Here is a 26313-nt window from a genome sequence, read left to right on the forward strand (position 1 = left end):
AGGACTGAGTTGTGTTTTATTCACCTTTTGGGTATGGCTATTGGGAATTGCCTTGGCCCTTTTCAACAGATAGTTTCAGTACAATGAAATACCACTGAGGAGTAGATGATGAAATTTTCAACACAATCACTTTTCATGTTTGCAAAAAGAGATGAAAATAAGGCCCAAGTTGAAACTATCCCTTTAAAATCGACTAAAGATATAATCTCTGACCCCAGACTAATGCCCAGCAAAGAGCCATAAAGCATTGTCATTCTGTAAATGAAAGGAAGGGAAATGATTTATCTTCTCTACATAATCCTGATCACCCACATCATTAGTTATAATAAAATGCTAATAATGTATCATATGTCTTCGAGGGAAACTCATTTGTCAAACCTTCATTTAAATACGACAAGAATCTTTGCATACTATCCTCTCACAGAAAGAGAGATTATTAAAGCCAACACTACAGCAATAATACATCTCATGGTGTAAAGAATAAAGCAACTCTTTATTCATGTTTCTGAAAGGGTACCTCCTTAAATAAAATGTGTATTGATAGTGGTTTGGACGTGTGAATACAGCACACTGTCCTAACTTTTTAGATTATAAACTGTGGAAAGATTTGGATGTGTATGACACACCAGCAAGTCCTTCTGAAATATGTGGTGTTAAAAGTGATGTAGGGCCTCCTCTTAGGACTAGTCGGTGAACTACAGTAGCTGGCAAGTAAATGGTCAATACTCTAACAAACCAGGACCGTAGAAGCACTATTCACAATACTCCATGCTTCTTTCTATTTCCTCTTTGTTGAACCATTTACATTTTTACAGTTTCTTAACATAGTTATTGAAGAGGAGGAAATCTCTCTTAGTTAGGAAGCTTGTTAACCTGGTTATTAAAGGGACTATAGTTCACAAAATTCATTAGAGATTTTGTGCCATCGACTTCTGTCTCCTAACTGCCTAAAAATCACAACTCTCGTGCAGATATGTACAGATTTATCTGCCCCCACAGTTCGCGGCAATTCCATTGAAATAAATAGATTTCACTGCAGAGTTTCACCGTTTTAAATGCTGCTGTGACCAGGCCGTTACACTTCCTCTCTCCTCTTGTATTTTGGCTCTGCATTCTAAAGTGCTGCGTGCAGTAATTGAACATTTTCTATTCTGTAATCAGCACAGTGGCTGAGAGTGTGGAAGAAGGTTATAGAAGCACAAACTGGAGACATAAGAGAGCAGATAACAGCTGCTAAAATGTCCTTTGAGACCTTAGAAGACTTTATAAAAGATAATGTCTTGCTGCATTCAGTAAAATCCCCAGGTTACATACAAGTGCCACCTGCACTTTTGCCATTGTTAAAAACAAAAGAAATCCCAGGTGCAGCAGCTTCAGTCTGTGTCAGACAGATTCTACTGTATCATCTAGCCACTGGCTTCTTCCCATTTTAAACCACTCAGTGAAAATTAACAGCCATGATAGGATATATATTGTTGCTCCTGCTATTGTGAGCTTGGCTGGATGTACAGGCGTGTTATCTGTTACCTCCTATAAATTCCAATTATCTCCTTCGTCAGATAAGATCACACATACACATACACCCACATGTCAGCACAGCAATACACACACAGAGCAGGGAGGCAGCAAAAATTCAGCGATAGCAATAAAATAATCCTGCCCTTGAATCTAATCTCTACTACCTCAACTGAAGACAAACTCCACTCCAGTGTAATTAAAGCTGATTTAGCATGATTTACATGCTATTGGCAAGATAAAATAAACATGATTAGGTTAGACAAATACTGAGGTCAATATTTTTGAAGGCTTGGAAATTAATAATACATTTCATATAATAAAAACTTGCACAGTAGGCTCCAAGCATGGAATGCTAAACAGTTAGGTGGCTGTGCCAAGCAAGGATCTGGGGCCCCCTGCCGTTATCGACACAACCTCTTTGTTAATTGCTGACAATACATCTCTTAAGGCACTTGTTATCCCTGGGAAAAGAAAGGGCATAATGTGCTTTGAATTTACAACATCAATGATTTTCTCAGAGACAGTGTCATTTTTTTCATCTCATTTTGGAACAAACATTTTCACCTGCAACCTACTGTTACAGACTGTTCTCTCAAAAGCAAACAGCTGTATTTGTTCTGAATAAGTGCAGACATCACAACCTTAAGTGCTAATTTTGTAATACACTAGCTTTACGTCTGCACCCCTAAAAAGGAAGAAAGGAAGAGACATAACATGTATGCCAGATACAAGCTTCAAAACTTAGGGTAATGATGCAAAATATGTTCTGCAATTTCTGCAATCTACAAGATCTGGGACACGCTGTGTTTACAGTGATTTCCACCTGAGAAGGACTGGAACCTGAGAGAGAAAGAAAATAATGTCCCGTTCATTGTGAGCTGCTTATCGCAAGCACTCAGCAGTGTCATCCTCTAAAATTAGCTTGTGCTGGCTGCGCACTATCTGGTGAAGATAAAATAAGGAGGGATCAGTTATGCTGCATTATTAATCTTGAGATGTGGAGGAAAAGAAAGAGGGAAAAAGAAAGGGAACTGAAGAGAGAATTGAACTGAGAGAGGGGGACGTGGTGTGAGGAAAGGGCAAGATAACTTCCCTTTGAACTCCTTCTACAGGCTGAAGCTCCTGGAAGAAAAAAAAAAGACATTTACCTAAATGAGGCTGCCACTCTCACCTGGCACAGCTGCAGATTTAGGTGGGTGGAGAATCTGCCACTAGCTTGAAGTAAAGAAAAGTCAGGGAGATAACTGCCCCTTCGAGGCTGGTGGGAAATCACTGCAGCAGGGGACACACATGTACGCTGGTGCACTCTCTCAGACACGTTCACATCAACCTGCAGAAAAAATGTCTGGTTCTTTTTTTATTTTCTGCCCCTAGAGAGATTTTGGATAGCCCCATCGCACCCAATCCCACCTCTTACTCAGGTCACTGCCACATTGCAGCTCTATAGCTATTCTTGAGGTCAAAATTCAATTACTTCACAATATAAATGCTTCAATTCAGTATGGTGTTTATTTTGTGATAAGCCACAAGCCATGAAAAGTTGATGCGTGGTTGTATTATACCTTGACTAATAGCTTGGGGTCTGAGGATCAACTTAGCTGTTTTTTTTTTCTCTTTCCAACGGAGTATCTCTTATATAAGGCATTTATATCATTTGATATTTTGGTCATTCAAATATCTACTTATCCAGAGCAGCCATACAGGAAGTGGCTTGAAATGAGGTTGACTCAAACGCCTAAGTGCATATAACCACGCACAGTCAATTAGTGATGTGCATGCATTTGTCTTCCCACTGAAAAGCATTTGCTGTGTGGCTGGGACAAAGTAAACCATGTGGGCACTGTGCAGAAGATATGCAAAACAGTTAGAGTGTATGACAATATCTGTTTTTTGTTCTGTTTGGAAACACTTTCAGTATAATATTTACCATAAGAGGCGATGGTGGGATGATCGTGAGGCAAAATGACATTTTCCACAGTGAGCCATGTATGGAAATGTCATCAGAGAAAACAAGGGAGTCCATCAGTACCACATCCACAATTTATGAATTCATGCATCTGGGCAGGTCAGGAAAAAATGCCAGCGTGGCACTTCATCCACCAGTGATGAAAATCCAACCGTGATCCAGCAGGGTGGTTCGGGACAGGAGAGGGTTTTCAAGATAAAGCTGCTATAAAACATTAATGACTATTTGCAACAAACACAGTGGCTCCTGAATCATTCATGGGTCATGTAATGGAAAAGTATGGAGGAACGAATGACAGAGGAAACCCTTCACACAGACAAACTTCCATGGAACAACAGGATTTAGGGCACAGATGTCATTGAATCCTTGAAGGCCCCAAATAATATACTGTTCGTTCTATAGTATGCAGCATGTATAGTATGTTGGACAGCTTGATCAATGAAATGACAAAACAGGAAAAGATCCACAACAATATATCCAATCAAAAGTGCCCTTGATATGATACCTTTACAAAGCACAAGGTAAAGGTTTCAAATATGTTTCACAAAAATATTATTGCATTGATCAAAACTGTCCTTCAAAGAGTTCAGCAGAGAAAAGATGAGAGATATTTAACCAATGAAAAACCTGACTGAAGGTCACGGCAGTGTGGTTGGTATTTTCACTCCTCAAGATCCTGCTTTGTGTTATCTTCACTTCAGCTTAAATAATTTGTTATTATAATGAATGATAGAATTAATAAAAATAGTAATTGTTTGTTATTATACTACCTCCTCACAAACACACACAAACACTTAGTCAGTTGTTGACAATTATCTGTTTTGGAGGATTCATAGTAATTAGCCTCTCAAATCCAAACGTGTGACTGCTCTGATTACAGCACTGCTGTAATCTTTGTGTCTTCTTCTATCAACTGAGAATTTTCCACATGGGTCGATAGACTTTAGCTTGTCTCCCCTGTGGCCTACCTTACCCTAATGTCTAGTTTATGATTTTGTGCGTTCTTCATTTTAACTCATCTCTTGATTTTATCCACTTTCTATCTTTTGCTCACACCTATTTTCTAAAAGCAATTAAAATAAATTCAACTTGATATGAAAAAAGTGAAGTAGAAGTAATGTGGTCATTACATAGATAACTTTCTGCCTCGAACTTTCTTCAAGGCAAGTCACTGAAATGGTTCAGTGCATAAGCCTCAGCCAAAAAGAAATTGCCTTCTTGTTCAGAAAGTGAAAGGATATAATTCAGCTGACCAAAACCCTAAATGCAGGAGATTAGATCACCATAAAGATCCCAGCCTTAAAGAGATGAACACCTCCCTGCCAACACAGAGGACACAGAGATCTGCCTAAATCTCTCTCTCTCAATTATCATAGCAGAAATGCTACAGGAGGACTCAAGGTCCTTCGATGATAAAGATGTCAGAATAAGAAAAGCTCAAGTCACAGAGCGCAATGAATGTGAATTGAATTTTCATTCATGACACTGGTCCAGGAGCATACAGTCCTCAACTATCAAAGTTATGTAAAGGCAAGTACGACATAGCCTCCAGTTACAGTACAAAAGGACAGAGCCAGACGTAAAGCAACAACTGCAGCATTTCTGAGGCCATTTTATTGTTTGCGGTGTATTTTTCTTTTTTTTTTTTTGTTCCTCGACTCACACATACACCACATGGCATCACATTCAGCTATTTCTTGTACAGCAACAACAGCAACCATTGTGTTTCTGACGAACTCTGACTATAAATATTCTTTCACAACACAGAATTTTGCGCTGAGCAAATGCAGGTGAATTCTTTCTGCCACCATGTCAATGTGCCACCACATCGTGCTAAGGTGGGGAATTTGTAAATCCTACATCTAGTGATTTTGATAGGTGGCATTGTATAAAGAGACACAGTCACCACCTCAGGATGAGGTCAGGGTGGATGGTTGGTGAAGAGAACACAGGACTTTGACACAGGAGGTGGTGTAATTATTATTGTAACCATGATGTTGAAGGTCTTCTAACCTTAACATAATACTTACTTTAACCCAAACCACGATCTTTTCCTGAAACTGACCTAAACATATGTGCAGTCGTGCAGTTTTCTGAGATTATATATTTTCAGGTAAACTCTGTCTGAGCAGAGGTGTAATTTGCCAGTGTTAGGGTGGATGTTTTTTTGTTTTTTTTTTATTCTTGTTAAATTCACCTCTAAACCATTACTACCTGAGAACAAATGAGGCTGACAGCTGACCATTTCTGCTGAGGCTAAAGCATCTAAAATAGCTACAGAAAATGAGCCTTTAAAGGAATAGAAATGAACCTTTAAAGAAACAGTTCAACATTTTGGGAAATACAAGCTCATTTGAGAGTTTGGTTTTAAATCGGTACCACTCATGTTTGTGAGCTAATTATGTATTTCTCAATATTTTATTTGGTTTGTTTAATCTATATAAAATCTGAGGAGTAAAAAATGACAAGTTGTGGTTGTAGGGACATTTATATGTTGTAACAATTTCTCTGGCTACTTCTCCCTGATTCCAGTCTTTATGGTGAACTAAGCACATTGCCTCCAGGCTCTAGCTCTATATTTAACAAACAGGCACATGAGTCGTATCAATCTTCTCATCCAGCTCTCGGCAGGAAAACTAACAAATAAGAATATTCCCCAACATGTCTAACTAGTCCTTGCATGCCAAACCTTACATTTTTTATCCCTGTTTTTGTCTTGTTTTTTTTTTCTTTTTTTTCTTTTTTTTTTTCTTTTTTTTTGTCTTGTTAATTTACTGTTTGTAATGACAGAAAGAATAAATTAACGTAATCTCTTTTGTGATGTAGGACCATACAGACAGTGTGGAACTGTCACTGACTGTCCAACTGCAGATAGATCACAGCTCCTCCGGTTATGACTTGAGATGCAGTTTGATGTGCGATATAATGTAGGACTATATGTACATGTGAATGTATGATAACAGCAAATACAGCATCAAATAAGAAGTTTGCAATACAGGGCAACTGTCACTCTCTCTCAGACACATATACATATGTGCACAGATAAAAGAGACAGATAAAGAGATACCACATACAAACCTCTTTTCAAGATTTAATCCAAAGGGTTTTGACATCCACAGCTACAGAAAAAATATATGCATTTATATCATGTTGGACTTTGTTTCTATCTCATTTCAAATACAAGGTGGCTTTTTCCTTTTAGTGGCACAGGGAGAAAATCAATAGGCAGAATAATGACTCTGTTGTCTGTACTGTTTCCATGCCTTTACATTCACTGTCATCAATTTATGGCACAGCCTTTAGACCTGAGCCCCGGTTTTTATTCATCTGCTCTCTTCTTTATTTGTAACAGCTGCGGTTGTGGGGGCGAGAGAACATGTGTGTGTAGTATTTGTGCATACGTGTGAATGTAGTGTTGGGTGTGTGTGTGTGTGTGTGTGAGTGAGTGAGTGAGTGAGTGAGTGAGTGAGTGAGTGAGAGAAGGCAGGAAATATCAAGAACATGAAGAAACCATAAGAAAATTGGAGAAGAGGGAGAAGTAAGAGAAAGGAGGTGTGAGGGAAAGGAAAGATCACAGAAGAAGGTGAGGGAAAGGAAAGAGATCACAGAAGAAGGTGAGGGAAAGGAAAGATCACAGAAGAAGGTGAGGGAAAGGAAAGAGATCACAGAAGAAGGTAAATCATCTTTTGAGGTGAGATTTCCTGACAGGCCTTTTCGGCACACTACACAGTTACAAGCAGGAATGAAGAAAAAAAAAACAGGAATGCTTTGGTTCAAGAGGCTGGCTAGTGGTCCTCCTGCTCGCCTGCCTGAATAATGATGGGAAAAGAGGAAATGTTCTTACTCTGCGTCGGAGATAAAAGGATTTGTAAGGGTATGTAAGTACAGAAGAGGAGTCGAGAGAGCGATCAATAATTAATTTACTTTCAACAGTCAAGGGCAATTAACACGCTTTTTTGCCCATTACCCACCTAAAAGGGCCCACGCTGTGGCTCTAGCTCCTAATCTCACTGACCATTGTCACAATCAAGGATTACACAGCTATCAAATCGATGCACACACGCACACATGGACGCGGAAAACACACACGCTTCTCTAAACACGGGAGACTTGGATTAGAGGCAGTTTTGTATGGTTACAAATGTCGAACATGCAGGATTTTGTTGCATTAACCTCCATCCTGAAGAACAGGACTGGAGAATGAGTCGCTGTTTGTTTTACAAACAATGCTGTGCTTCTGTTATGCATCACAAAAATGCAAGCGCTCTAAATGTAATGGCATATCAACAACCGATGCGGCCTGAATATTTAGAGTGGAACGCATAGAGTCAGTGTGGTGTGGCTGAATCCTTGTTCAAATGCACACAATTTTTCTCAGTGAAGTTTTTTTTAAAAGCTTTTTATGAGACTTCTTGCAAATGTTACACTGGGCACAGGGTGGTGGTGTCAGGGAGAGCTTTCTATACAAAAAAGTTCGCCTGTTTGATCTCTTGATTTGTCAACGTGTCAATTCCTGTCAGAAAAAAAAAAAAAATCTTTACCTGTTCCATAGACTTCCATTCGATGTTTCATTTTATTTTCAAATACAGAGTAACTGCCAGTATGTTGTCCTTACTGCTCTCTCTGGTGAAATGTCGGCATACTCGCTATGTATGTCTTGAATTCTAATTCATCTTATGCCAATTGTGTCCTAAATTCTAAAACATTTGTCCTTGAAGATCATCATAACGAGCTCTCGCAGCCGGTGAACGATTTTCTAGATAGAGATCTCCACTCCACTCACTCCACTGCGTTCATCAGCATTTCTCATATGGAATATGTTGCCAGGGAAACACCATTTACGCATGACAAGCTGACCTCAGAGTCAGATCAAACTGCATAAGAAGCATATTTCAGCAGCTCATCCTGCCCCAGAATTACCTGATGTAATTTTTTTTTAACTGGGTCAAAAAACCCAACTTGTCCAGGGAAGCAGACTCAGAGATGGATGATACTCAAAGCTTTGGGGAATAGATTTAACATAGACCGGATTCTGGAGCTGTGACACCAGTGATTACTGCTGAACCGACAGGAGGGAAAGCTCTTTTAACTAAGTAACTGCCAGGGGATCTTTTTCCTGCCCAAACTGAACATGTATACTAAAACTGACGAGGGGGAATGAGTGCTTTTTTTAAACCAACTTGCTCGTTATGTTACACACATCTACATTTCCGTTTCACCCGATGGGTCACAGCACAAAGCTGCCAGAAGCAGGTAGAAGTTTATTGTCTTGCTCAAGGACAAATCAACATGGATGGAAACATTGCTCGGAATATGGAAAAGTCTCAGTTAATTTTTTTCCTCTATACTAAAGACCTGAGGATGTTTGTTTTCTAACTATTTTTCACCAGTTTTACATAGTTTCTTTCGTTCCCTCAGAGTCTCTAATCAGATTTTGTTACTGTTTATTACTGACTCTTGTTACCAGTGGCTCTTTTTCAGCAAACAAACAAAAATCAGCACTATCACATTTCATTATAGTCCACAATTCACATGATATAGACAAAGTGCAAAAGCAATTAAAAAAAAAACTGACAAAAACAAAAAGTGGATTTTGTGGACCAAACTTAGTTAAGTGGTAAAGTAAAAGTGTGAACTGCAAAGAAAATGAAAGTACATTTCTAACTTTTAAGATGACCTGTGTTTTTTTATGTTTAAAAATAAGAATAAAAATAAATAATAAATGATAGTAGGCTCAATAATGTAATTTGTTTAGCTAAAATGAATAGAGGCTTGGTCCTGGGCTACATTTGGACTGCTGTCATTTTGTGGGCCTAGTATTTTTCACTTTGCACTTCAAGTATGTGATTTATTTATTTATTTATTTATTTTCGTCTTCATCCTGTAGGTTATAGCATGATGTTTGTCTTTGCATTTTTAAATCATTGCAACTGCCGGGGAAAGCAGTGGTATGATTAATAATAAAACATAGGGCTTCTCCAGACATAAATGTCTTGTTGATATGGAATTTCAGATGTACAGCATGCAGAGTGATGGTTAACTTTTCTAGACCTTATAAACAGAAATACTGCAGCTATTTAGAATCCAGTGGACATGAGTACCAGTTGATCCAACAGACAGAGGTGGACTCTGAGTTTCATTCCTGTGATTAACCACATTTTGTAAATCTCCAGGCAAGTTATTAATTAATTTCTTGTTTGCAGCAGATTTCCATTGCGTTGACAATAATTTACGGTTGCATTCATCACATTTAAGCGCAAAAGAAAAAAAAAAATCTTAAGTGCAGCTGTTTTTGTCCATGACAGCAGTGTGGGTGCAGAAGCAGCTGTCCACTTGTAGATTGCATCACCATATTCGAGGGCGGCCATTGAGGAGAATCATACTGCACTCTCACACTACAACTCAGTGAACTGCTAAATAAATTAACTTACAGTGGTTGTTCACTTCACTGAACAATGTCATTTTGCTGGCACAGATACACAGTCCATCTTTCTGGTGCAGGGTACAGGCAGCTTACTCTGGATTATAAACATATTAGCGTTTGCCATTTTACAGCCTGCTCACAGAGGCGGGCAAGAAATCTGTGAGAGAACATGACTATAATTACCCCTTTTTTTAAATTTGAGTTTATGTGTGATTAAAAAACATTCAGGGTCTGTGATCAGCTGCTGACAAACAGCTGATACACAAAGACCTAACAAACTATCATGGTAGACATTTCTTCTTTGGCAAAAGTAACAATGAAATGCGACATTGATCTGTACTTGAATGAACTGCGATCCTGATGCATTATATATGTACAAGATGAGCCTTGTTTGGGTAGAAAAATGCCTCCTGAATACTTGTACGTGGCTATGTCTGTGTAAATATGAGCTGCACATCCCAGCAGCTTTTAGCCCTACAGCTTTTCCATTTCCAATGAGTCAAGAAAAAGTTTGATTTATTTGCAAAGCCTTTTCTATCAAACAAGTTTGTCATAAATTGGTTTACAGAACAAAGCAGGTCAGAACAGATTAAAACAGGAGACAAACACAGGAAAGAACAAGCAAGAAGGAGCAATTCATAGCTTTTTTTTTTTTAGGCTTGGTTCTCCGGCTTTTATACACTGTTTCAAATCATCTGTTTTTATATCAAAGCACTTCACAGTGATATCAAAGAGATATAGATGTTACAAATCACATCAGTTCTTTTACTATTCTCTTGCCAAATACTTCTTTTTGTCGGTTTTGACTGAAACAGTGATTTTTCCAGGAATACCGACTGACTTGACTATTTCACCTTTTTTTGTTTTGTATATGGCAATCCTCCACGCAATCGTTGCTGAGTCAATCTTCCACAAATGTCCAAATATCAAAATAGTTCTGTAAATGTTCTGTAATTTATAGCATGATTCAGAGCTCTGAGCACAATTTCAGTTCGTTGACATGTAAATTCAGATTTTGTTTGGGTTCTTCAGACCCACATGTCAAAGGTCACCAGATGTCATAGCCCAGATGCTGCAAAAACAAAACCCAGTGCAGTGGACTTCCAAGCTGCAGACAATTACATGCAAACTCCTGAATTACTTGCCACATAAGCATATGTAAACATAAACATAATGAAAATGTATTGAAACATATGCATCTATATGAACTGGATCATCATATGGACTGGATTTTTTTTTCCCACTGATTTGAAAGCTGTGTCATGCAGTCTCAACTCCAGAGCTTGAGCATGTCTCCTCATATCACACAGACACATAAATGTGTCTGTGTGATATGAAGCCCCCTATATACCACTTGGCAAATGAGTGGATTCCTTCCTCTGGTTCAGACAGAAAGATGACAAGATTATTATTGACTCTAGGACACTGTCAGTAGCACCATGGATAATAACCGACCTACGGAGCCTGGCTCAGAATCCTCAGAGGCTGCCGCTGGTGAGGTACTGTGAACGAGAAATAGTTCAGTGACACGTCTGTCATGATACACAGAGGGAATCGGCACCTCCTGTGGATGCAAGGAACTATCTGCAACCTTTTATGCTGCAGCCTCGTCCAGGGTAGTGTCATGTCACTGAGTTTATAACTCCTGCACTTGTGCATAGGAGGTGGTACAAAAACATCAGTCAAGTGGAGGGTGCACGGCTTGACTCTTCCTGTCCCCTTTTGTGCGCCATACAGGGGCTGGTGAGCAGGCGGTTGACAGTTGCCTAAGGCAATAGGGGGGAATTGTAATGTGGATTTTTTTTTTCCTTCTGTGGTCGGGGTGGGGGGTGGGGGGTTATAAATAAATAAGACACCCAGATACTATTTACAGATATCTTCTTTCCCTAGTGTGTGCAACAGAGAGACACTGAGTGGAATCCCAATTTCCTCTACCAAAACATGAAAGATTGGAGGGTTAACTCTAGTGTGTGGTTATACTGCCTCCTTGTGGACAGTTTATGAAAAGAACTGAAGTCACCACTTTTTCATGTACACTCTTTCATGAGTTATTGTCCATAGCAACAAAGATGAGTATAGATAGATAGTCACAAGCTTGCAGACACAGTCCAAATAGTGTTCAAATGATACCATGCTTCCAGGCCTTAACTCCCAAAAGCCTGAAACCAGAAGAGTGGAGACTGCAATACTAGTAGCTTACTATGGTTTTGCAATAAGATGTAAAGGCAGCGAGAGATTTATTGAGAGCATACATTTCATCTATTAGAATTCACACATAATTGACTTAGCATGCAAATTTGCAGAAAAATAAATGAGATGCGTTATATACCAATCTTGTGAGCATAGGCTTTGTTCTCTGCAATAACCAACATGCCCATAAACAGGCATCTTATCAAAGCGTCCTTTGATTAGATGAGCAGTCAGCCCAGGCCTACTCATTGTAAGTCCCTCTCAACAGAATCATTAGCTGAAAACATGAGTGCAAAGTGGCAAATTAATTTACTCAGTACTGTGCTTAAGCCCAGTTTTTAGGTACTTGGACCTGATTATTACATTTTAGTGAGACTTTCTACTTACACCCACCAGGACCAACTGCAATATTAACAAGCTGCTTACTCATAAATGAATTCACAATTCAACAGTGTGAATGGGAGTTGTTTTATACATATTTTGAAATTTTACTGGATGTTAAGAGAATTTTTGCTTTGGTGAAATGGTTTGACATTGATGTGTTTCTTTTGCTTCAGTGAAGGATCTGAATAATACCTCTTCCTCTGGCTAAAAGCCCAAATGTAAACGTGAGCTTGAGAGTGTTTGAGTCTTAAAATATCTGCATGAGAAGCTAATGTTTTTGTTGCATCTGCCTTTCTGTTACAACCTTAAAAGATGGAGCACATTCATGTTGCTTCTGTCAGTCACAGGTGTTAGCTTGGATTAGCGCTTCCATCTGTCAAGACATTAAATTCACACACCTCAGGTGTCAACTGTTACCACTAAGAGGTGCTTATCAGTGAAAAAGAGCGTAGGAAGGAAAGTAGGTTTTGCATAAATCAATACTGGATGTCGCTGCCAATAGGCGATCAGGCAGCATCATCTTTTCCATCTCCTCGATTCAATAGCTACAATAAACATTTGTATGGGTCATGTGATAATGGAGGAATATAATTTAATTATCCATCAGAAGATATTATTACATTACCAGACAGTTAATTACATTAACATATTTTATCACAGTTTGTACTCATCTAGAGGGCCATTTAAATCTGATACAAAAACGTAACACACATTTATACTTCTGGCTTTGTGAGGACACCCGCTGGAATAATGCATCCACTAGCCCCTTATTCTGACCTCAGCCATCACAATTAAATACTTTACTCTTATAACCCCTAATCCTAGCCCCAGCCTAAACCTAATTCTAATCTGAACCCCAAAATGAGATCTTAACCTTGAAACAGCCCTTTGAGGGTGTGTCAGAAAGTGAGGACAGGGAATAATGCCCTCACTTTCCAAAAATAAAATTCAAACTGAACCTCAAAAACATAGCCACACAAGTGCTCGCGCACACACACACTTCCATACAATAAATAGCAAAATAATCTCACTGACCTGTACTAGGAGGACATCTGAGAACGTCTGAGGCCTGAAGGATTGACCGTACCTACAGTCAGTTTATGAACTTGTGTTACAGCTGAACAAGGAGAATAAAAATACTACATACAAAAATAAAACAATCAGGCAAGGTTAACAGCTAAACAAATGCACACACAAAAATATACCAGACAGAACAGTCCATAAAAACCATGTCACAAACCAACAAACCAAGCCCACATGACAGGACATGCACAGCGGGTACCTGGAGGGCACCTCCACCACTTGGGAATATCATTCAAATTGAGTGAAAACAAATTTAACATGATCAGTGTGGTTACTTTAATGAATTGAGCCAATGAGGTGAACCACGAATACTATTACTCCAGTCCATTTTTGGGTTAGACTTGCTGAAAGAGTCCCTGTCAGCCATCTTGGAGAGTAGTTGAGTAGGAAAAAAAAAACATTGCAAAATTTAACAGTGAAATCACCTGTGTGTGGAACCTTGACTTCAGATAGTTGTGAAATACCACCTGCAAGTTTGTCTGTTATTTTGCCATCTAGGGAAGATTATTTCTAAGGTCTGCTGTGAGTCAGACTTTAAATGTGTTGGATTATTAAGTGGCACATAGTAGTTCGAACGTATAACATTGACACAACAAAAAAGCTTTCAACAAAGGTCACTTGTGTTTTGCCTTGTGACGTAAATCCCTTAGCCCTACTATGTAGTGAGTGAGTCTCTCTCCTAATTTCCTCTTAGTTGTCTCTAGTGTTAAAATGTGCCTTGATTGATTGTGTCAATTACATGGATGCTTATTTCCAAGGGATGGCAGGTGCTATGTTGCAGTCAATAGATGTGACAGATTACTTGAAGCCCCTTTAACTACAACTGCAATTTACGTAGCCTTATAAAGGTGAAGGCCATAAATTACTGTAGCTGCAGCAATTACAGAAATCTCCAAATCTCTGATTGCAAAGCCAACAAAAAAACCTTAACACAAACTTAAGACAGAGTAACTGAGAATGATAATGCAGGAGTGAGTTTATGATGATCAACAGCCTCATGAAAACATTTCATTATAGAGGAACAGGGTACCAAACCTTGCCTTGTCCAACTTAAGCAAATACTAAGGGGTTGAAATAGAGCTGGAGAGCTACTTAGAGACAGAAGTTCTGAAACATTGTTAATGGCTGAGCAGGCTCCCTAATCTAGATAAATGGAGCTTTCATAAAACTACATTTTAAGTTAGAATACTATATTAGTATTGTGTCTAATGTATTCAGCTTTCAAAGTACACTTTATTAGGAACACCATACTAATGCTGGATAGGACCTCTATTTGCTGCCAGATGAATGATTGCCAAATTTTGACCCCACTATCTGTGTGCCTCAGCAGAAATCCAGATTCATCAGACCATGCAAGTTTTGCCAGTCTTAAGTTGTCCAGTTTTGGTGAGCTTGTGTCCTCTGCAGCCTCATATTTCTGTTCCTGGCTGACAGGAGTGAAACTAGCCTGCCTGGCACCAGTAGTCATTCCATGGTCAAAGTCACTAAAATCACATTTTTACCCCATTCTGATGGTTGACGTGAACATTAACCGAAGCTCCTGACCTGCATCTGCACAATTTAATGCATTGCACTGCTGCCGTGACTGGCTGACTGGATAACTGCATGAATAAGTAGGTGTACAGGTGTTCCTAATAAAGTGCTCTCCAGGTCAAAGGTACACTGCTCTCTCACTCTGCAGCCTGTTCTGTTCCAAGTAAACAATCAAGATAATCAGTCCATAATGAATTAAAGCGGCTTGTTTTGAAAGAACACAATCTACTGTACATGTTTATTTACAGTACATCCTTTGTACATTTACTGCTCAGAAATATGCAGCAGGGTGTTACATTCAAGGCACAGTTCAATCCCTCCAAAAACTATTCTTTTTGCTTATGTCACATACAAAAGAAAATCTGGAATGGAAATAATTTTACTATGTAAACTTTATAGCAGTGCTTTACAGCACTTTTAACGAGATCATCAAAACCCATACCAAACAAAAATGTAAACTTTCAAAATGAACACTTTACGCCGTCATATGGCTTGTGCGCTTACAAAACAAAAATCTGAAATACCATCCCAATAACAATAACATTTGTATTTGGAAAATGTCCTCAATGTATTCATACTGTGGTACAAAATGCTGTTGTCAGGACAACTTTTTATACTCTGAAGCTCAAATTCTAGATATTCATCTGAGAAATACAAAGGTATGCTAGCAGCTTAGGTTTGAATAGCTGGCATTTATATATTGTTTTTGCTCAAGTGATAAATCTGAGGTGCCACAGGATTATGTGGGCTTCCTGGCCCATTGTAGTGTGAAATCTGTAATTTACTCGAGTGGCAACTTCAAAATCTTTAGATGCTCATTATGAAGCACCGCGAGTGTCTACATATATTTTCCACTCTTCAAAACTGTGAACATCTCAGTTTTAACACTGCATTTTGTACAAGCTGCTTGAGTTGCTGATAACTGCACAAAGACGTCAAAATATTCTCAAACTCTTCTTACATTTCTATGAAAACAGGACAAATTCAAAAAAGTTTCCCCATCAAATTGCTTGCTGTTCTTTTTCAGAAGGTGTGGGTTAAAAACCCAGTGTATAGTTTAAAATTTGACAGTGCAACAAAATGTACAATAAATCCACATATTTATACTGTAAATTGACTGAGTAGCATGTACAGTACTAACAAAAAGCTACAGTTTATACTGAAGATTTTACTTTGCTATTTTGCCTTTAATCTTATGTATTTTTAACAGAAATAATTGATATACACTAAGGGCTGAATGATTCAAAAATTCACCAGAAATATGCAGTTGTATTTGAAAATGAAAAATGGGCGTCAAAACATATTTTACTCATCTGCAGCCCACCACCAGGAAGAAAAAAAAAAATCATAGAATTCTCAAACGATAGTGCTACATCTTAACTGCACATACTCTCACCATGAACAAAAGCTTTGGTAAAATGGCAACAAACAGGCAAACAAAAGGGAAGCAATTTTATCTCCACTTCAAATCTTTGTTGATGGGTAAACATATCAGTTACATAGAAAGGGAGAAATGACAGAAAATCTATGCTGGCAACAAGAAAAAAAAAGCATGGCTGATGATTCTGGGTAACGGTCCTCAGGCAACAAACTTGTTCTTGGTTGTGGAGCCACTCTTTGTGGCTGTGTCAGCATGTGACTGGTATCCAATGATCACTTTTGGCGGAACGCCTAATCTCTCTTTATACACACGCCTAAAAAAGGAAAACAAAAGAAAAACATGACCTACATATTAGAAAAATAAATAAACATTTCAAAATGTTTATACAGGAATGTATAAACCATGTAAGTTATACACCAGTCTGTAACAAACCACAGTCCTATGCCCAAGAATTAAAACAGAAAAATATCTATGCAAGTTTGACACATTAAATTAGATGCAATACATACTGGTATACCCCAAAGACTGAGTATTATAATCCCAAGATTATTCTCTGTAGGATGGGGACAATTAGCATCAGAGATAATATATTCAATAGTTTTTTTATTGTTTTGATGTCATTTCTAATTACATGACTGTGTACAACTGACTGTTCCATTAACTATTTATGAAAAAAGTTATATGTGGTTTTGTCCCCCTTTGTGTGTGTGAATGGCCCACAAATTTTAAGAAAAGACATTTGACAAATGTCTACAGTTAACAAGTGTTTTAAATTTAGTAAGACAAATATTTCCTTTACTATGACTACAGTTTTTGTTGAATTTATATTTAACACTTCTATATTTAACTGTTTTCCATCAATAACTGTGGCATCCTCAGCTCACCCTATGTGTGTGATGGCCTCTTTGTTTTCGTAGTCTGTGGTCCATATTGCTATTTTATCTCCTTTGGCTCGGACGTTAATGACGGCTCCACACACGTCGTCACTGTAGTCATCAAAAGCTTCACCCACAAGACACAAGAGCTGCAGAAAAAAAACAGACATTATTTGAAAACGTCTTGTTACTGGGGAGTGGTTTCACTTTTCAGTGGCAGTTAGTAGCTGATGGATCTGTATGCACAGTAGACATTTTGACTTATCACAGTAGAAAAAGCACAGATGTTACAAAGAATATTTAAGAATGGATCTATTCTATTCAAGAAAGCCCTCCCAGTGTGACAGTGAGCCTGTTGATAGGACTAATAACAGTATGGTTAATGTAACGAATACTCGACAGGACTGAACATACCGTCTCCAACCAGAACCGGTCCAGGTCTGATTTGCGTTGCTGTTTGGACAGAGTTATCAGCCAGCGGCCACCTCGTCGGTTCCTTTCATCCTCCCACATGGGCTCAATTCCATCCTGTATTCAAATAAAGGTTATATGTGCCCTTTAGATCAGGACAGGAGCAAACAGTACATGTAGCATCACCACTGATTACACAGCACTGAAATATTTAAGTCTATTCCACTCTGTAATAGAGACATGCTCTAGATGCTTTTAAGGTTTGTCTGGATTATATAAAAACATGAGATCTGTGCTATAGAGTTTACATGTGGGAACAAAAATGTCATAACTGCATACTACAACTTCAGAGCGGAAACCATAAACTTTGTCACAAGAAGAGCCAGATTAAGTTATCCAATTATCAGCTCTGTTATTTTGGGGTGTGGTGAATTAAGGTGTCTGCACTCTCAGGATGTGTACACACAAAACTTGTTTGGCAAGGTTTTAAAGACTATGTTGTGCATTTGTCTGATGTGGGCCAAACAACCACACTGAGAGCACCTGATAAGGTGGAATCACTTTGCTTCCAGGATAATTTTGGACAGTTTTGTGGTGAGAATGCAACGCAGACCAAGAAGAAGGTAAAATGTACAAAATGCTGATGATTAGAATTCAAACTGAAATGGCTGCTTCAAAAGACTGCATCAGCATTATACGTGTGCAGCTCTCTCCTTTGATGTGTACATTTAAAGCAGAATCCCACTAGAATAAGGTGTGTGTTTTCCTTCAGTTCTCTGAAAATGCAACAGAACAACCTGGATAAGTGACACCCAGTTAAAAGGCTAAACCAAGATTACAGAACTCATCTACTGATCGTGGCATCTTGAAACATCTCGTCTTGTTAGATATGCCTTGAATAACCATGCCAACGTGGACATGAAAGGACTTGAGGCAATTCCTCATTAACCATGAGGAACAATCATTTCATAAATTGACGTATAGGTATATTGTGTAATGTTGGAAAAAGTACTCTTACCTTAAACAGCGAGTAGTCACATCCAGACATCAAGTTACTTGAAAGCTGAATGTGATTGTATAATCTGAAAAGAAAGAAAGATATTTCATGTTCAACAACACAAGAGAAAATTTGTTAGCACCCTGGTTGTGGTGCAATAAGAATTTTAGCTTCACATATCACCCACAACTGACAGATAAATAAAAGTATTGTCTTTGTTGATCAATAAAATGTATTCCCTTTTACACTATTTTAACTGACGCTGGTGTTAAGGGGACAACATGCAAAAAACAAGTCCAGTCCAGTCACATGTAAAGCAACAATATACTTACGCCCAGAAGTCTTCCACAGTGTCAAACTTAGAGATGAGACGAAGGTTGGCTTGCCATGTTTTGCTTTTGTCATTCTTGAAAAACCAAAGAGCCCACCTGCAATTCAAAGTTCAAAGTTATTTCAGGCAAAAACTGCATACTTTGCTACACACTTTTGCTACATAGCTACTGTACTTGATAGATACGCAAATGAATGTGTTAAGAGCTTAACTCACCACTATCAGCTTGTCTTTGGCAAACTGACAGTCCACTGTAATCTAAACTGTATTGAAGCACTTGCTGAAGCATGCAAATGCAATGATAAATTCCTGGCTCTCTTGGGGAACCAAAAATAAATATATAAATTAAAAAAAAACAAGAGAAAGGAACTGAGCAGCAGTCTTACTTGTTTTGCAGTGGGTGCTTGATGTATGCTTCAGGACTCACAACCTTTTCAATGGCTGTTTCGCATTTTTCCTTTTCAGGATTTGCAGGAACTGAAGTTGACGCCTAGAGAACCAAAAAAATGTTTGTAATGTACCATCTGGGATGACAGCTACAGGCATTGTACGCTATTTGTAATCACTAATGTTTTTATAGTTTATCATGGATTTGTACTTTGAAATTTTTTTTTAAGTCATAGCTGTGATACTTGAGTGAGTGTTCGTGATGTGATGTGTGTGAGAGGGGATTGTAGACTGATCTCAGGCACAGCAGGAGTGCAGCAGAGTTCTGTTTTTCCAGCTCTTCAAGCTAAATACTAACAGTTTTCACTCAAAGTAAAAGGGAATTTAAAGTTAGATTTTTGAATGTGTATTAGTAGATTCTTTATTCACGTGTACACATCTACAAATCTCAGTACACATTTATAGATTTCTGTGTATATTTAGAGTTTGTCACAATTTCACATCTTAGTACACTTTCAAACACACATCTGCAAATAGTGTTGAGATAGTGTCACAACTCCTCACACACACATTTGCAAATAATATTTCTAAAATACTACCCCCATAAACGTCCTTGTTTAGATAATTAAGTTTGTTTTGACTGTTGTCCATGTGAATAATATTAAACATACATTATGCTTATACATGCATTTGGGTACCAGGTTTTGGAAGCTAACAATCCAACATCAAATCATGCTCAGACTTATGTTCATAATATTCTTCCAGGTAGAATAACGTAAACTCAAAATGAGCTTAAATCGTGGATGTGAACTTGCCGAAGACGCCTTCACAAAAGTCGCATTTATCGCATGGTCACTGTTTCACAGTTCATAACAGGCACTGTTGTGATCTGTCCAACCCCAACGGATGTTGTTTAGCTCAATTACTTTGCTCCTAATATCCAGCCGTAACGTTTTGCAGTCAGTCCAGGTTTCCCATTAACGTTAGCTGGAACAAATCAAACGATTGACAGAACGTTACCGAGGCGTGATTCCTTCTCATTCATCCAAACATCAGAGTTCACGTCAGGGTACCGGCCGAGGTAACCTCCCGGTCAGCACTGTGATAAGCAGCCGTGTTATTATCCGCGTTGTCTACACGTTAGCGACCGTTACTCTCAACGGTGAAAACGTCTCGAAAGCGGTAATGTTAGGAACAATTTATCAAAAAGCGATTAACGTTCATGTACAATGCTAAATTAGTACTGTTTGGCTTGCGACCTCTGTTTCCTGTCATAAGGGCAAGTTTACAGCACTACCGAGGCTCCCTGCTCCTCAGTCAAACATGTCCCTAACGTGTATTGTATTACTGGTGTATTTAATACTGAATAAACGGCTTAATTAGATGGTAAAAGCCTAAGTTTTGCGATATAGCCAGCATTGTGTAAGAATCTACTCACCACCAGAGCGGTCGCCATCTTCTGGAAATCACGTTCAGTTTCTTGGCGTGTGTTAAAATAGCTGATTGGGCCATCTGGTACTCCCACACGACGCATGCGCAAGAAGATGGCCAAAAGTACATATTGATCCAGGGTGTGGGACACAGCTACTGTCAGTCTGTCTCAACCGCTGACAGTGGTGAAAGATAAAATGACGAATAGATGTGACAAGTCCTGAATTCAGAATCCCACGTAAGTAAATGTACATAAAGTATTATCAACAAAATGTACTCTAAAGTGCATTTAAAATGGAAAGAGTAATTGTGCAGAATGGCCCCTTAATGTTGTATTTATTATAATACATATTATCACAGATTCAACAACTAATGAATTATGTTCCTTCATGAGCATGAGTAACAAATATTTCTGATTGTGTGATTACTATTTTCATTTACTCAGGATGAAGCTTGTGATCTGTCAGGCTGTAGCCTGTGACAACTCCACCAAAATGTAATAAAATTATAGAATTGTGTAACTAAAGAATTTACTCCAGATATTTTATCTGTAATATTTGTTCCTTTTTGAATATTAAATTCTTGCATGCCGTGGTGCTGCAAGTAAAGAGTGTGACTTTGAACTCTGGACTGGCTGAGATCAGAGGGTCGACGGTTCGATCCCTCGACCAAGCACAATGGATATGGGTGATGGTGACGGAGACGCACCCTCACTCCCTCTGCAACGGTGGTGCTCTTGAGCAAGGCACCGATACACCCCAGCTCCCCGGCAGCCCTCTGCCCCAGCATCTCTAGTGCATATGCACGCTTTGTGTGTGTGTGTTTCGTTTGGTGTGGGTAAAATGCAAAGAATTCATTTTCTGTATGTGTAAAAAAAAATAAAAAAAACTTACTTGGATAATAATAAAGGACTATGTAAAAAGTGTATTATTCATTATATTTCTATGTATGTTTTATTGTGTTATTTAGTCGGGGTGGTTAATTGGTCCAATTTCAAAATTTCAATTTCAAAAAATAATTTGTCTTTTTTTGGCCGATTTTGACGCCTTACTATACTATGACCATTTTTATGACATTTTTAGGCCGTTCTGAAAAATGACTTTTTTTGGCCGATATTAACGCCTTACTATACTATGACGTTTTTTATGACATTTTGAGGTCGAAGAAATTTTTTTTTATCTTTTTGCCCGATTTTGACACATTACTATACTATGACGTTTTTTATGACATTTTGAGGTCAAAATTTTTTTTGACTTATTTTAGCCGATTTTGACGTCTTACTATAGTATGATGTTTTTCATGACATTTTGAGGTCAAAAAATTTTTTGACTATTTTTGCCCGATTTTGACGCCTTACTATACTATGACGTTTTTTATGACATTTTGAGGTCAAAATTTTTTTCGATTTTTTTTGGCCGATTTTGACGCCTTACTATACTATGACGTTTTTTATGACATTTTGAGGTCAAAAAAAATTTTGACTTTTTTTGGCCGATTTTGACGCCTTACTATACTATGACGTTTTTTATGACATTTTGAGGTCAAAAATTTTTTTGACTTTTTTTGTCCGATTTTGACGCCTTACTATACTATGACGTTTTTTTATGACATTTTGAGGTCCAAAAAAATTTTGACTTTTTTTGGCCGAAAAAAACGCCTTACTATACTATGACGTTTTTTATGACATTTTGAGGTCAAAATTTTTTTTGACTTTTTTTGGCCGAAAAAAACGCCTTACTATACTATGACGTTTTTTATGACATTTTGAGGTCAAAAAAAAATTTTGACTTTTTTTGTCCGATTTTGACGCCTTACTATACTATGACGTTTTTTATGACATTTTGAGGACAAAAAAATTTTTGACTTTTTTTGCCCGATTTTGACGCCTTACTATACTATGACGTTTTTTATGACATTTTGAGGTCCAAAAAAATTTTACTTTTTTTGGCCGATTTTGACGCCTTACTATACTATGACGTTTTTTATGACATTTTGAGGTCAAAATTTTTTTTGACTTTTTTTGTCCGATTTTGACGCCTTACTATACTATGACGTTTTTTATGACATTTTGAGGTCAAAAATTTTTTTGACTTTTTTTGGCGGAAAAAAACGGCTTACTATACTATGACGTTTTTTATGACATTTTGAGGTCAAAATTTTTTTTGACTTTTTTTGGCCGAAAAAAACGGCTTACTATACTATGACGTTTTTTATGACATTTTGAGGTCAAAAATTTTTTTGACTTTTTTTGGCCGAAAAAAACGCCTTACTATACTATGACGTTTTTTATGACATTTTGAGGTCAAAATTTTTTTTGACTTTTTTTGGCCGAAAAAAACGGCTTACTATACTATGACGTTTTTTATGACATTTTGAGGTCAAAAAAATTTTTGACTTTTTTTGGCCGAAAAAAACGCCTTACTATACTATGACGTTTTTCATGACATTTTGAGGTCCAAAAAAATTTTGACTTTTTTTGGCCGAAAAAAACGCCTTACTATACTATGACGTTTTTTTATGACATTTTGAGGTCAAAAAAATTTTTGACTTTTTTTGGCCGAAAAAAACGGCTTACTATACTATGACGTTTTTCATGACATTTTGAGGTCAAAAAAAATTTTGACTTTTTTTGGCCGAAAAAAACGCCTTACTATACTATGACGTTTTTTATGACATTTTGAGGTCAAAATTGTTTTCGATTTTTTTTGGCCGATTTTGATGCCTTACTATACTATGACGTTTTTTATGACATTTTGAGGTCAAAAAAAATTTTGACTTTTTTTGGCGGAAAAAAACGGCTTACTATACTATGACGTTTTTTATGACATTTTGAGGTCCAAAAAAATTTTGACTTTTTTTGGCCGAAAAAAACGCCTTACTATACTATGACGTTTTTTATGACATTTTGAGGTCAAAAAAAAATTTTGACTTTTTTTGTCCGATTTTGACGCCTTACTATACTATGACGTTTTTTATGACATTTTGAGGTCAAAAATTTTTTTGACTTTTTTTGTCCGATTTTGACGCCTTACTATACTATGACGTTTTTTATGACATTTTGAGGTCCAAAAAAATTTTGACTTTTTTTGGCCGAAAAAAACGCCTTACTATACTATGACGTTTTTTATGACATTTTGAGGTCAAATTTGTTTTTGACTTTTTTTGGCCGAAAAAAACGCCTTACTATACTATGACGTTTTTTATGACATTTTGAGGTCAAAATTTTTTTTGACTTTTTTTGGCCGAAAAAAACGCCTTACTATACTATGACGTTTTTTATGACATTTTGAGGTCAAAAAAATTTTTTGACTTTTTTTGTCCGATTTTGACGCCTTACTATACTATGACGTTTTTTATGACATTTTGAGGTCAAAAAATTTTTTGACTTTTTTTGGCCGAAAAAAACGCCTTACTATACTATGACGTTTTTTATGACATTTTGAGGTCCAAAAAAATTTTGACTTTTTTTGGCTGAAAAAAACGCCTTACTATACTATGACGTTTTTATGACATTTTGAGGTCAAAAAAAATTTTTGACTTTTTTTGTCCGATTTTGACGCCTTACTATACTATGACGTTTTTTATGACATTTTGAGGTCAAAAATTTTTTTGACTTTTTTTGGCCGATTTTGACGCCTTACTATACTATGACGTTTTTTATTACATTTTGAGGTGAAAAAAATTTTTTGACTTTCTTTGGCCGATTTTGACGCCTTACTATACTATGACGTTTTTTATGACATTTTGAGGTCAAAAAAAATTTTGACTTTTTTTGGCCGAAAAAAACGCCTTACTATACTATGACGTTTTTTATGACATTTTGAGGTCAAAAATTTTTTTGACTTTTTTTGGCCGATTTTGACGCCTTACTATACTATGACGTTTTTTATGACATTTTGAGGTCAAAATTTTTTTGACTTTTTTTGGCCGATTTTGACGCCTTACTATACTATGACGTTTTTTATGACATTTTGAGGTCCAAAAAAATTTTGACTTTTTTTGGCCGAAAAAAACGCCTTACTATACTATGACGTTTTTTATGACATTTTGAGGTCAAAAAAAATTTGGACTTTTTTTGGCCGATTTTGACGCCTTACTATACTATGACGTTTTTTATGACATTTTGAGGTCAAAAAAATTTTTGACTTTTTTTGGCCGATTTTGACGCCTTACTATACTATGACGTTTTTTATGACATTTTGAGGTCAAAAAATTTTTTGACTTTTTTTGGCCGAAAAAAACGCCTTACTATACTATGACGTTTTTTATGACATTTTGAGGTCCAAAAAAATTTTGACTTTTTTTGGCCGAAAAAAACGCCTTACTATACTATGACGTTTTTTATGACATTTTGAGGTCAAAAAATTTTTTGACTTTTTTTGGCCGAAAAAAACGCCTTACTATACTATGACGTTTTTTATGACATTTTGAGGTCCAAAAAAATTTTGACTTTTTTTGGCCGAAAAAAACGCCTTACTATACTATGACGTTTTTTATGACATTTTGAGGTCAAAAAAAAATTTTGACTTTTTTTGTCCGATTTTGACGCCTTACTATACTATGACGTTTTTTATGACATTTTGAGGTCAAAAATTTTTTTGACTTTTTTTGTCCGATTTTGACGCCTTACTATACTATGACGTTTTTTATGACATTTTGAGGTCCAAAAAAATTTTGACTTTTTTTGGCCGAAAAAAACGCCTTACTATACTATGACGTTTTTTATGACATTTTGAGGTCAAATTTGTTTTTGACTTTTTTTGGCCGAAAAAAACGCCTTACTATACTATGACGTTTTTTATGACATTTTGAGGTCAAAATTTTTTTTGACTTTTTTTGGCCGAAAAAAACGCCTTACTATACTATGACGTTTTTTATGACATTTTGAGGTCAAATTTGTTTTTGACTTTTTTTGGCCGAAAAAAACGCCTTACTATACTATGACGTTTTTTATGACATTTTGAGGTCAAAATTTTTTTTGACTTTTTTTGGCCGAAAAAAACGCCTTACTATACTATGACGTTTTTTATGACATTTTGAGGTCAAAAAAAATTTTTGACTTTTTTTGTCCGATTTTGACGCCTTACTATACTATGACGTTTTTTATGACATTTTGAGGTCAAAAAATTTTTTGACTTTTTTTGGCCGAAAAAAACGCCTTACTATACTATGACGTTTTTTATGACATTTTGAGGTCCAAAAAAATTTTGACTTTTTTTGGCTGAAAAAAACGCCTTACTATACTATGACGTTTTTATGACATTTTGAGGTCAAAAAAAATTTTTGACTTTTTTTGTCCGATTTTGACGCCTTACTATACTATGACGTTTTTTATGACATTTTGAGGTCAAAAATTTTTTTGACTTTTTTTGGCCGATTTTGACGCCTTACTATACTATGAC

General features: G+C 37.0%; 1 protein-coding gene across 1 annotated transcript; it reads right to left on the minus strand.

Moving 5' to 3' along the window:
• Nucleotides 1–15309: 15309 nt before the first annotated feature.
• On the minus strand, nt 15310–21014 carry LOC121188830 (eukaryotic translation initiation factor 4E-1A-like). Its single transcript, XM_041048751.1, has 7 exons — nt 20919–21014; nt 19480–19583; nt 19095–19190; nt 18784–18847; nt 17769–17882; nt 17364–17503; nt 15310–16792 (listed from the first exon to the last, which is right to left on the minus strand). The coding sequence occupies exons 1-7, from the start codon at nt 21012–21014 to the stop codon at nt 16678–16680; spliced, it is 729 nt and encodes a 242-aa protein (XP_040904685.1). The 3' UTR covers nt 15310–16677.
• Between the last annotated feature and the right edge of the window lie 5299 nt (nt 21015–26313).

The sequence above is a fragment of the Toxotes jaculatrix genome, chromosome 10 (genome assembly GCF_017976425.1).
Source record: "Toxotes jaculatrix isolate fToxJac2 chromosome 10, fToxJac2.pri, whole genome shotgun sequence".
Classification (NCBI taxonomy): Eukaryota; Metazoa; Chordata; class Actinopteri; family Toxotidae; genus Toxotes; species Toxotes jaculatrix.

What these genes read in the sequence shown, in the direction of transcription:
- LOC121188830 (XM_041048751.1), bottom strand. Translation starts at nt 21,014, where the DNA reads ATGCGTCGTGTGGGAGTACCAGATGGCCCAATCAGCTATTTTAACACA. An exon ending in AGATGGCGACCGCTCTGGTG is followed by an intron (nt 19,584 to 20,918) that starts GTGAGTAGATTC and finishes TTGGTTCTCTAG; the next exon opens with GCGTCAACTTCAGTTCCTGC. An exon ending in ACCGGTTCTGGTTGGAGACG is followed by an intron (nt 17,504 to 17,768) that starts GTATGTTCAGTC and finishes TTTTTTCTGCAG; the next exon opens with CTCTTGTGTCTTGTGGGTGA.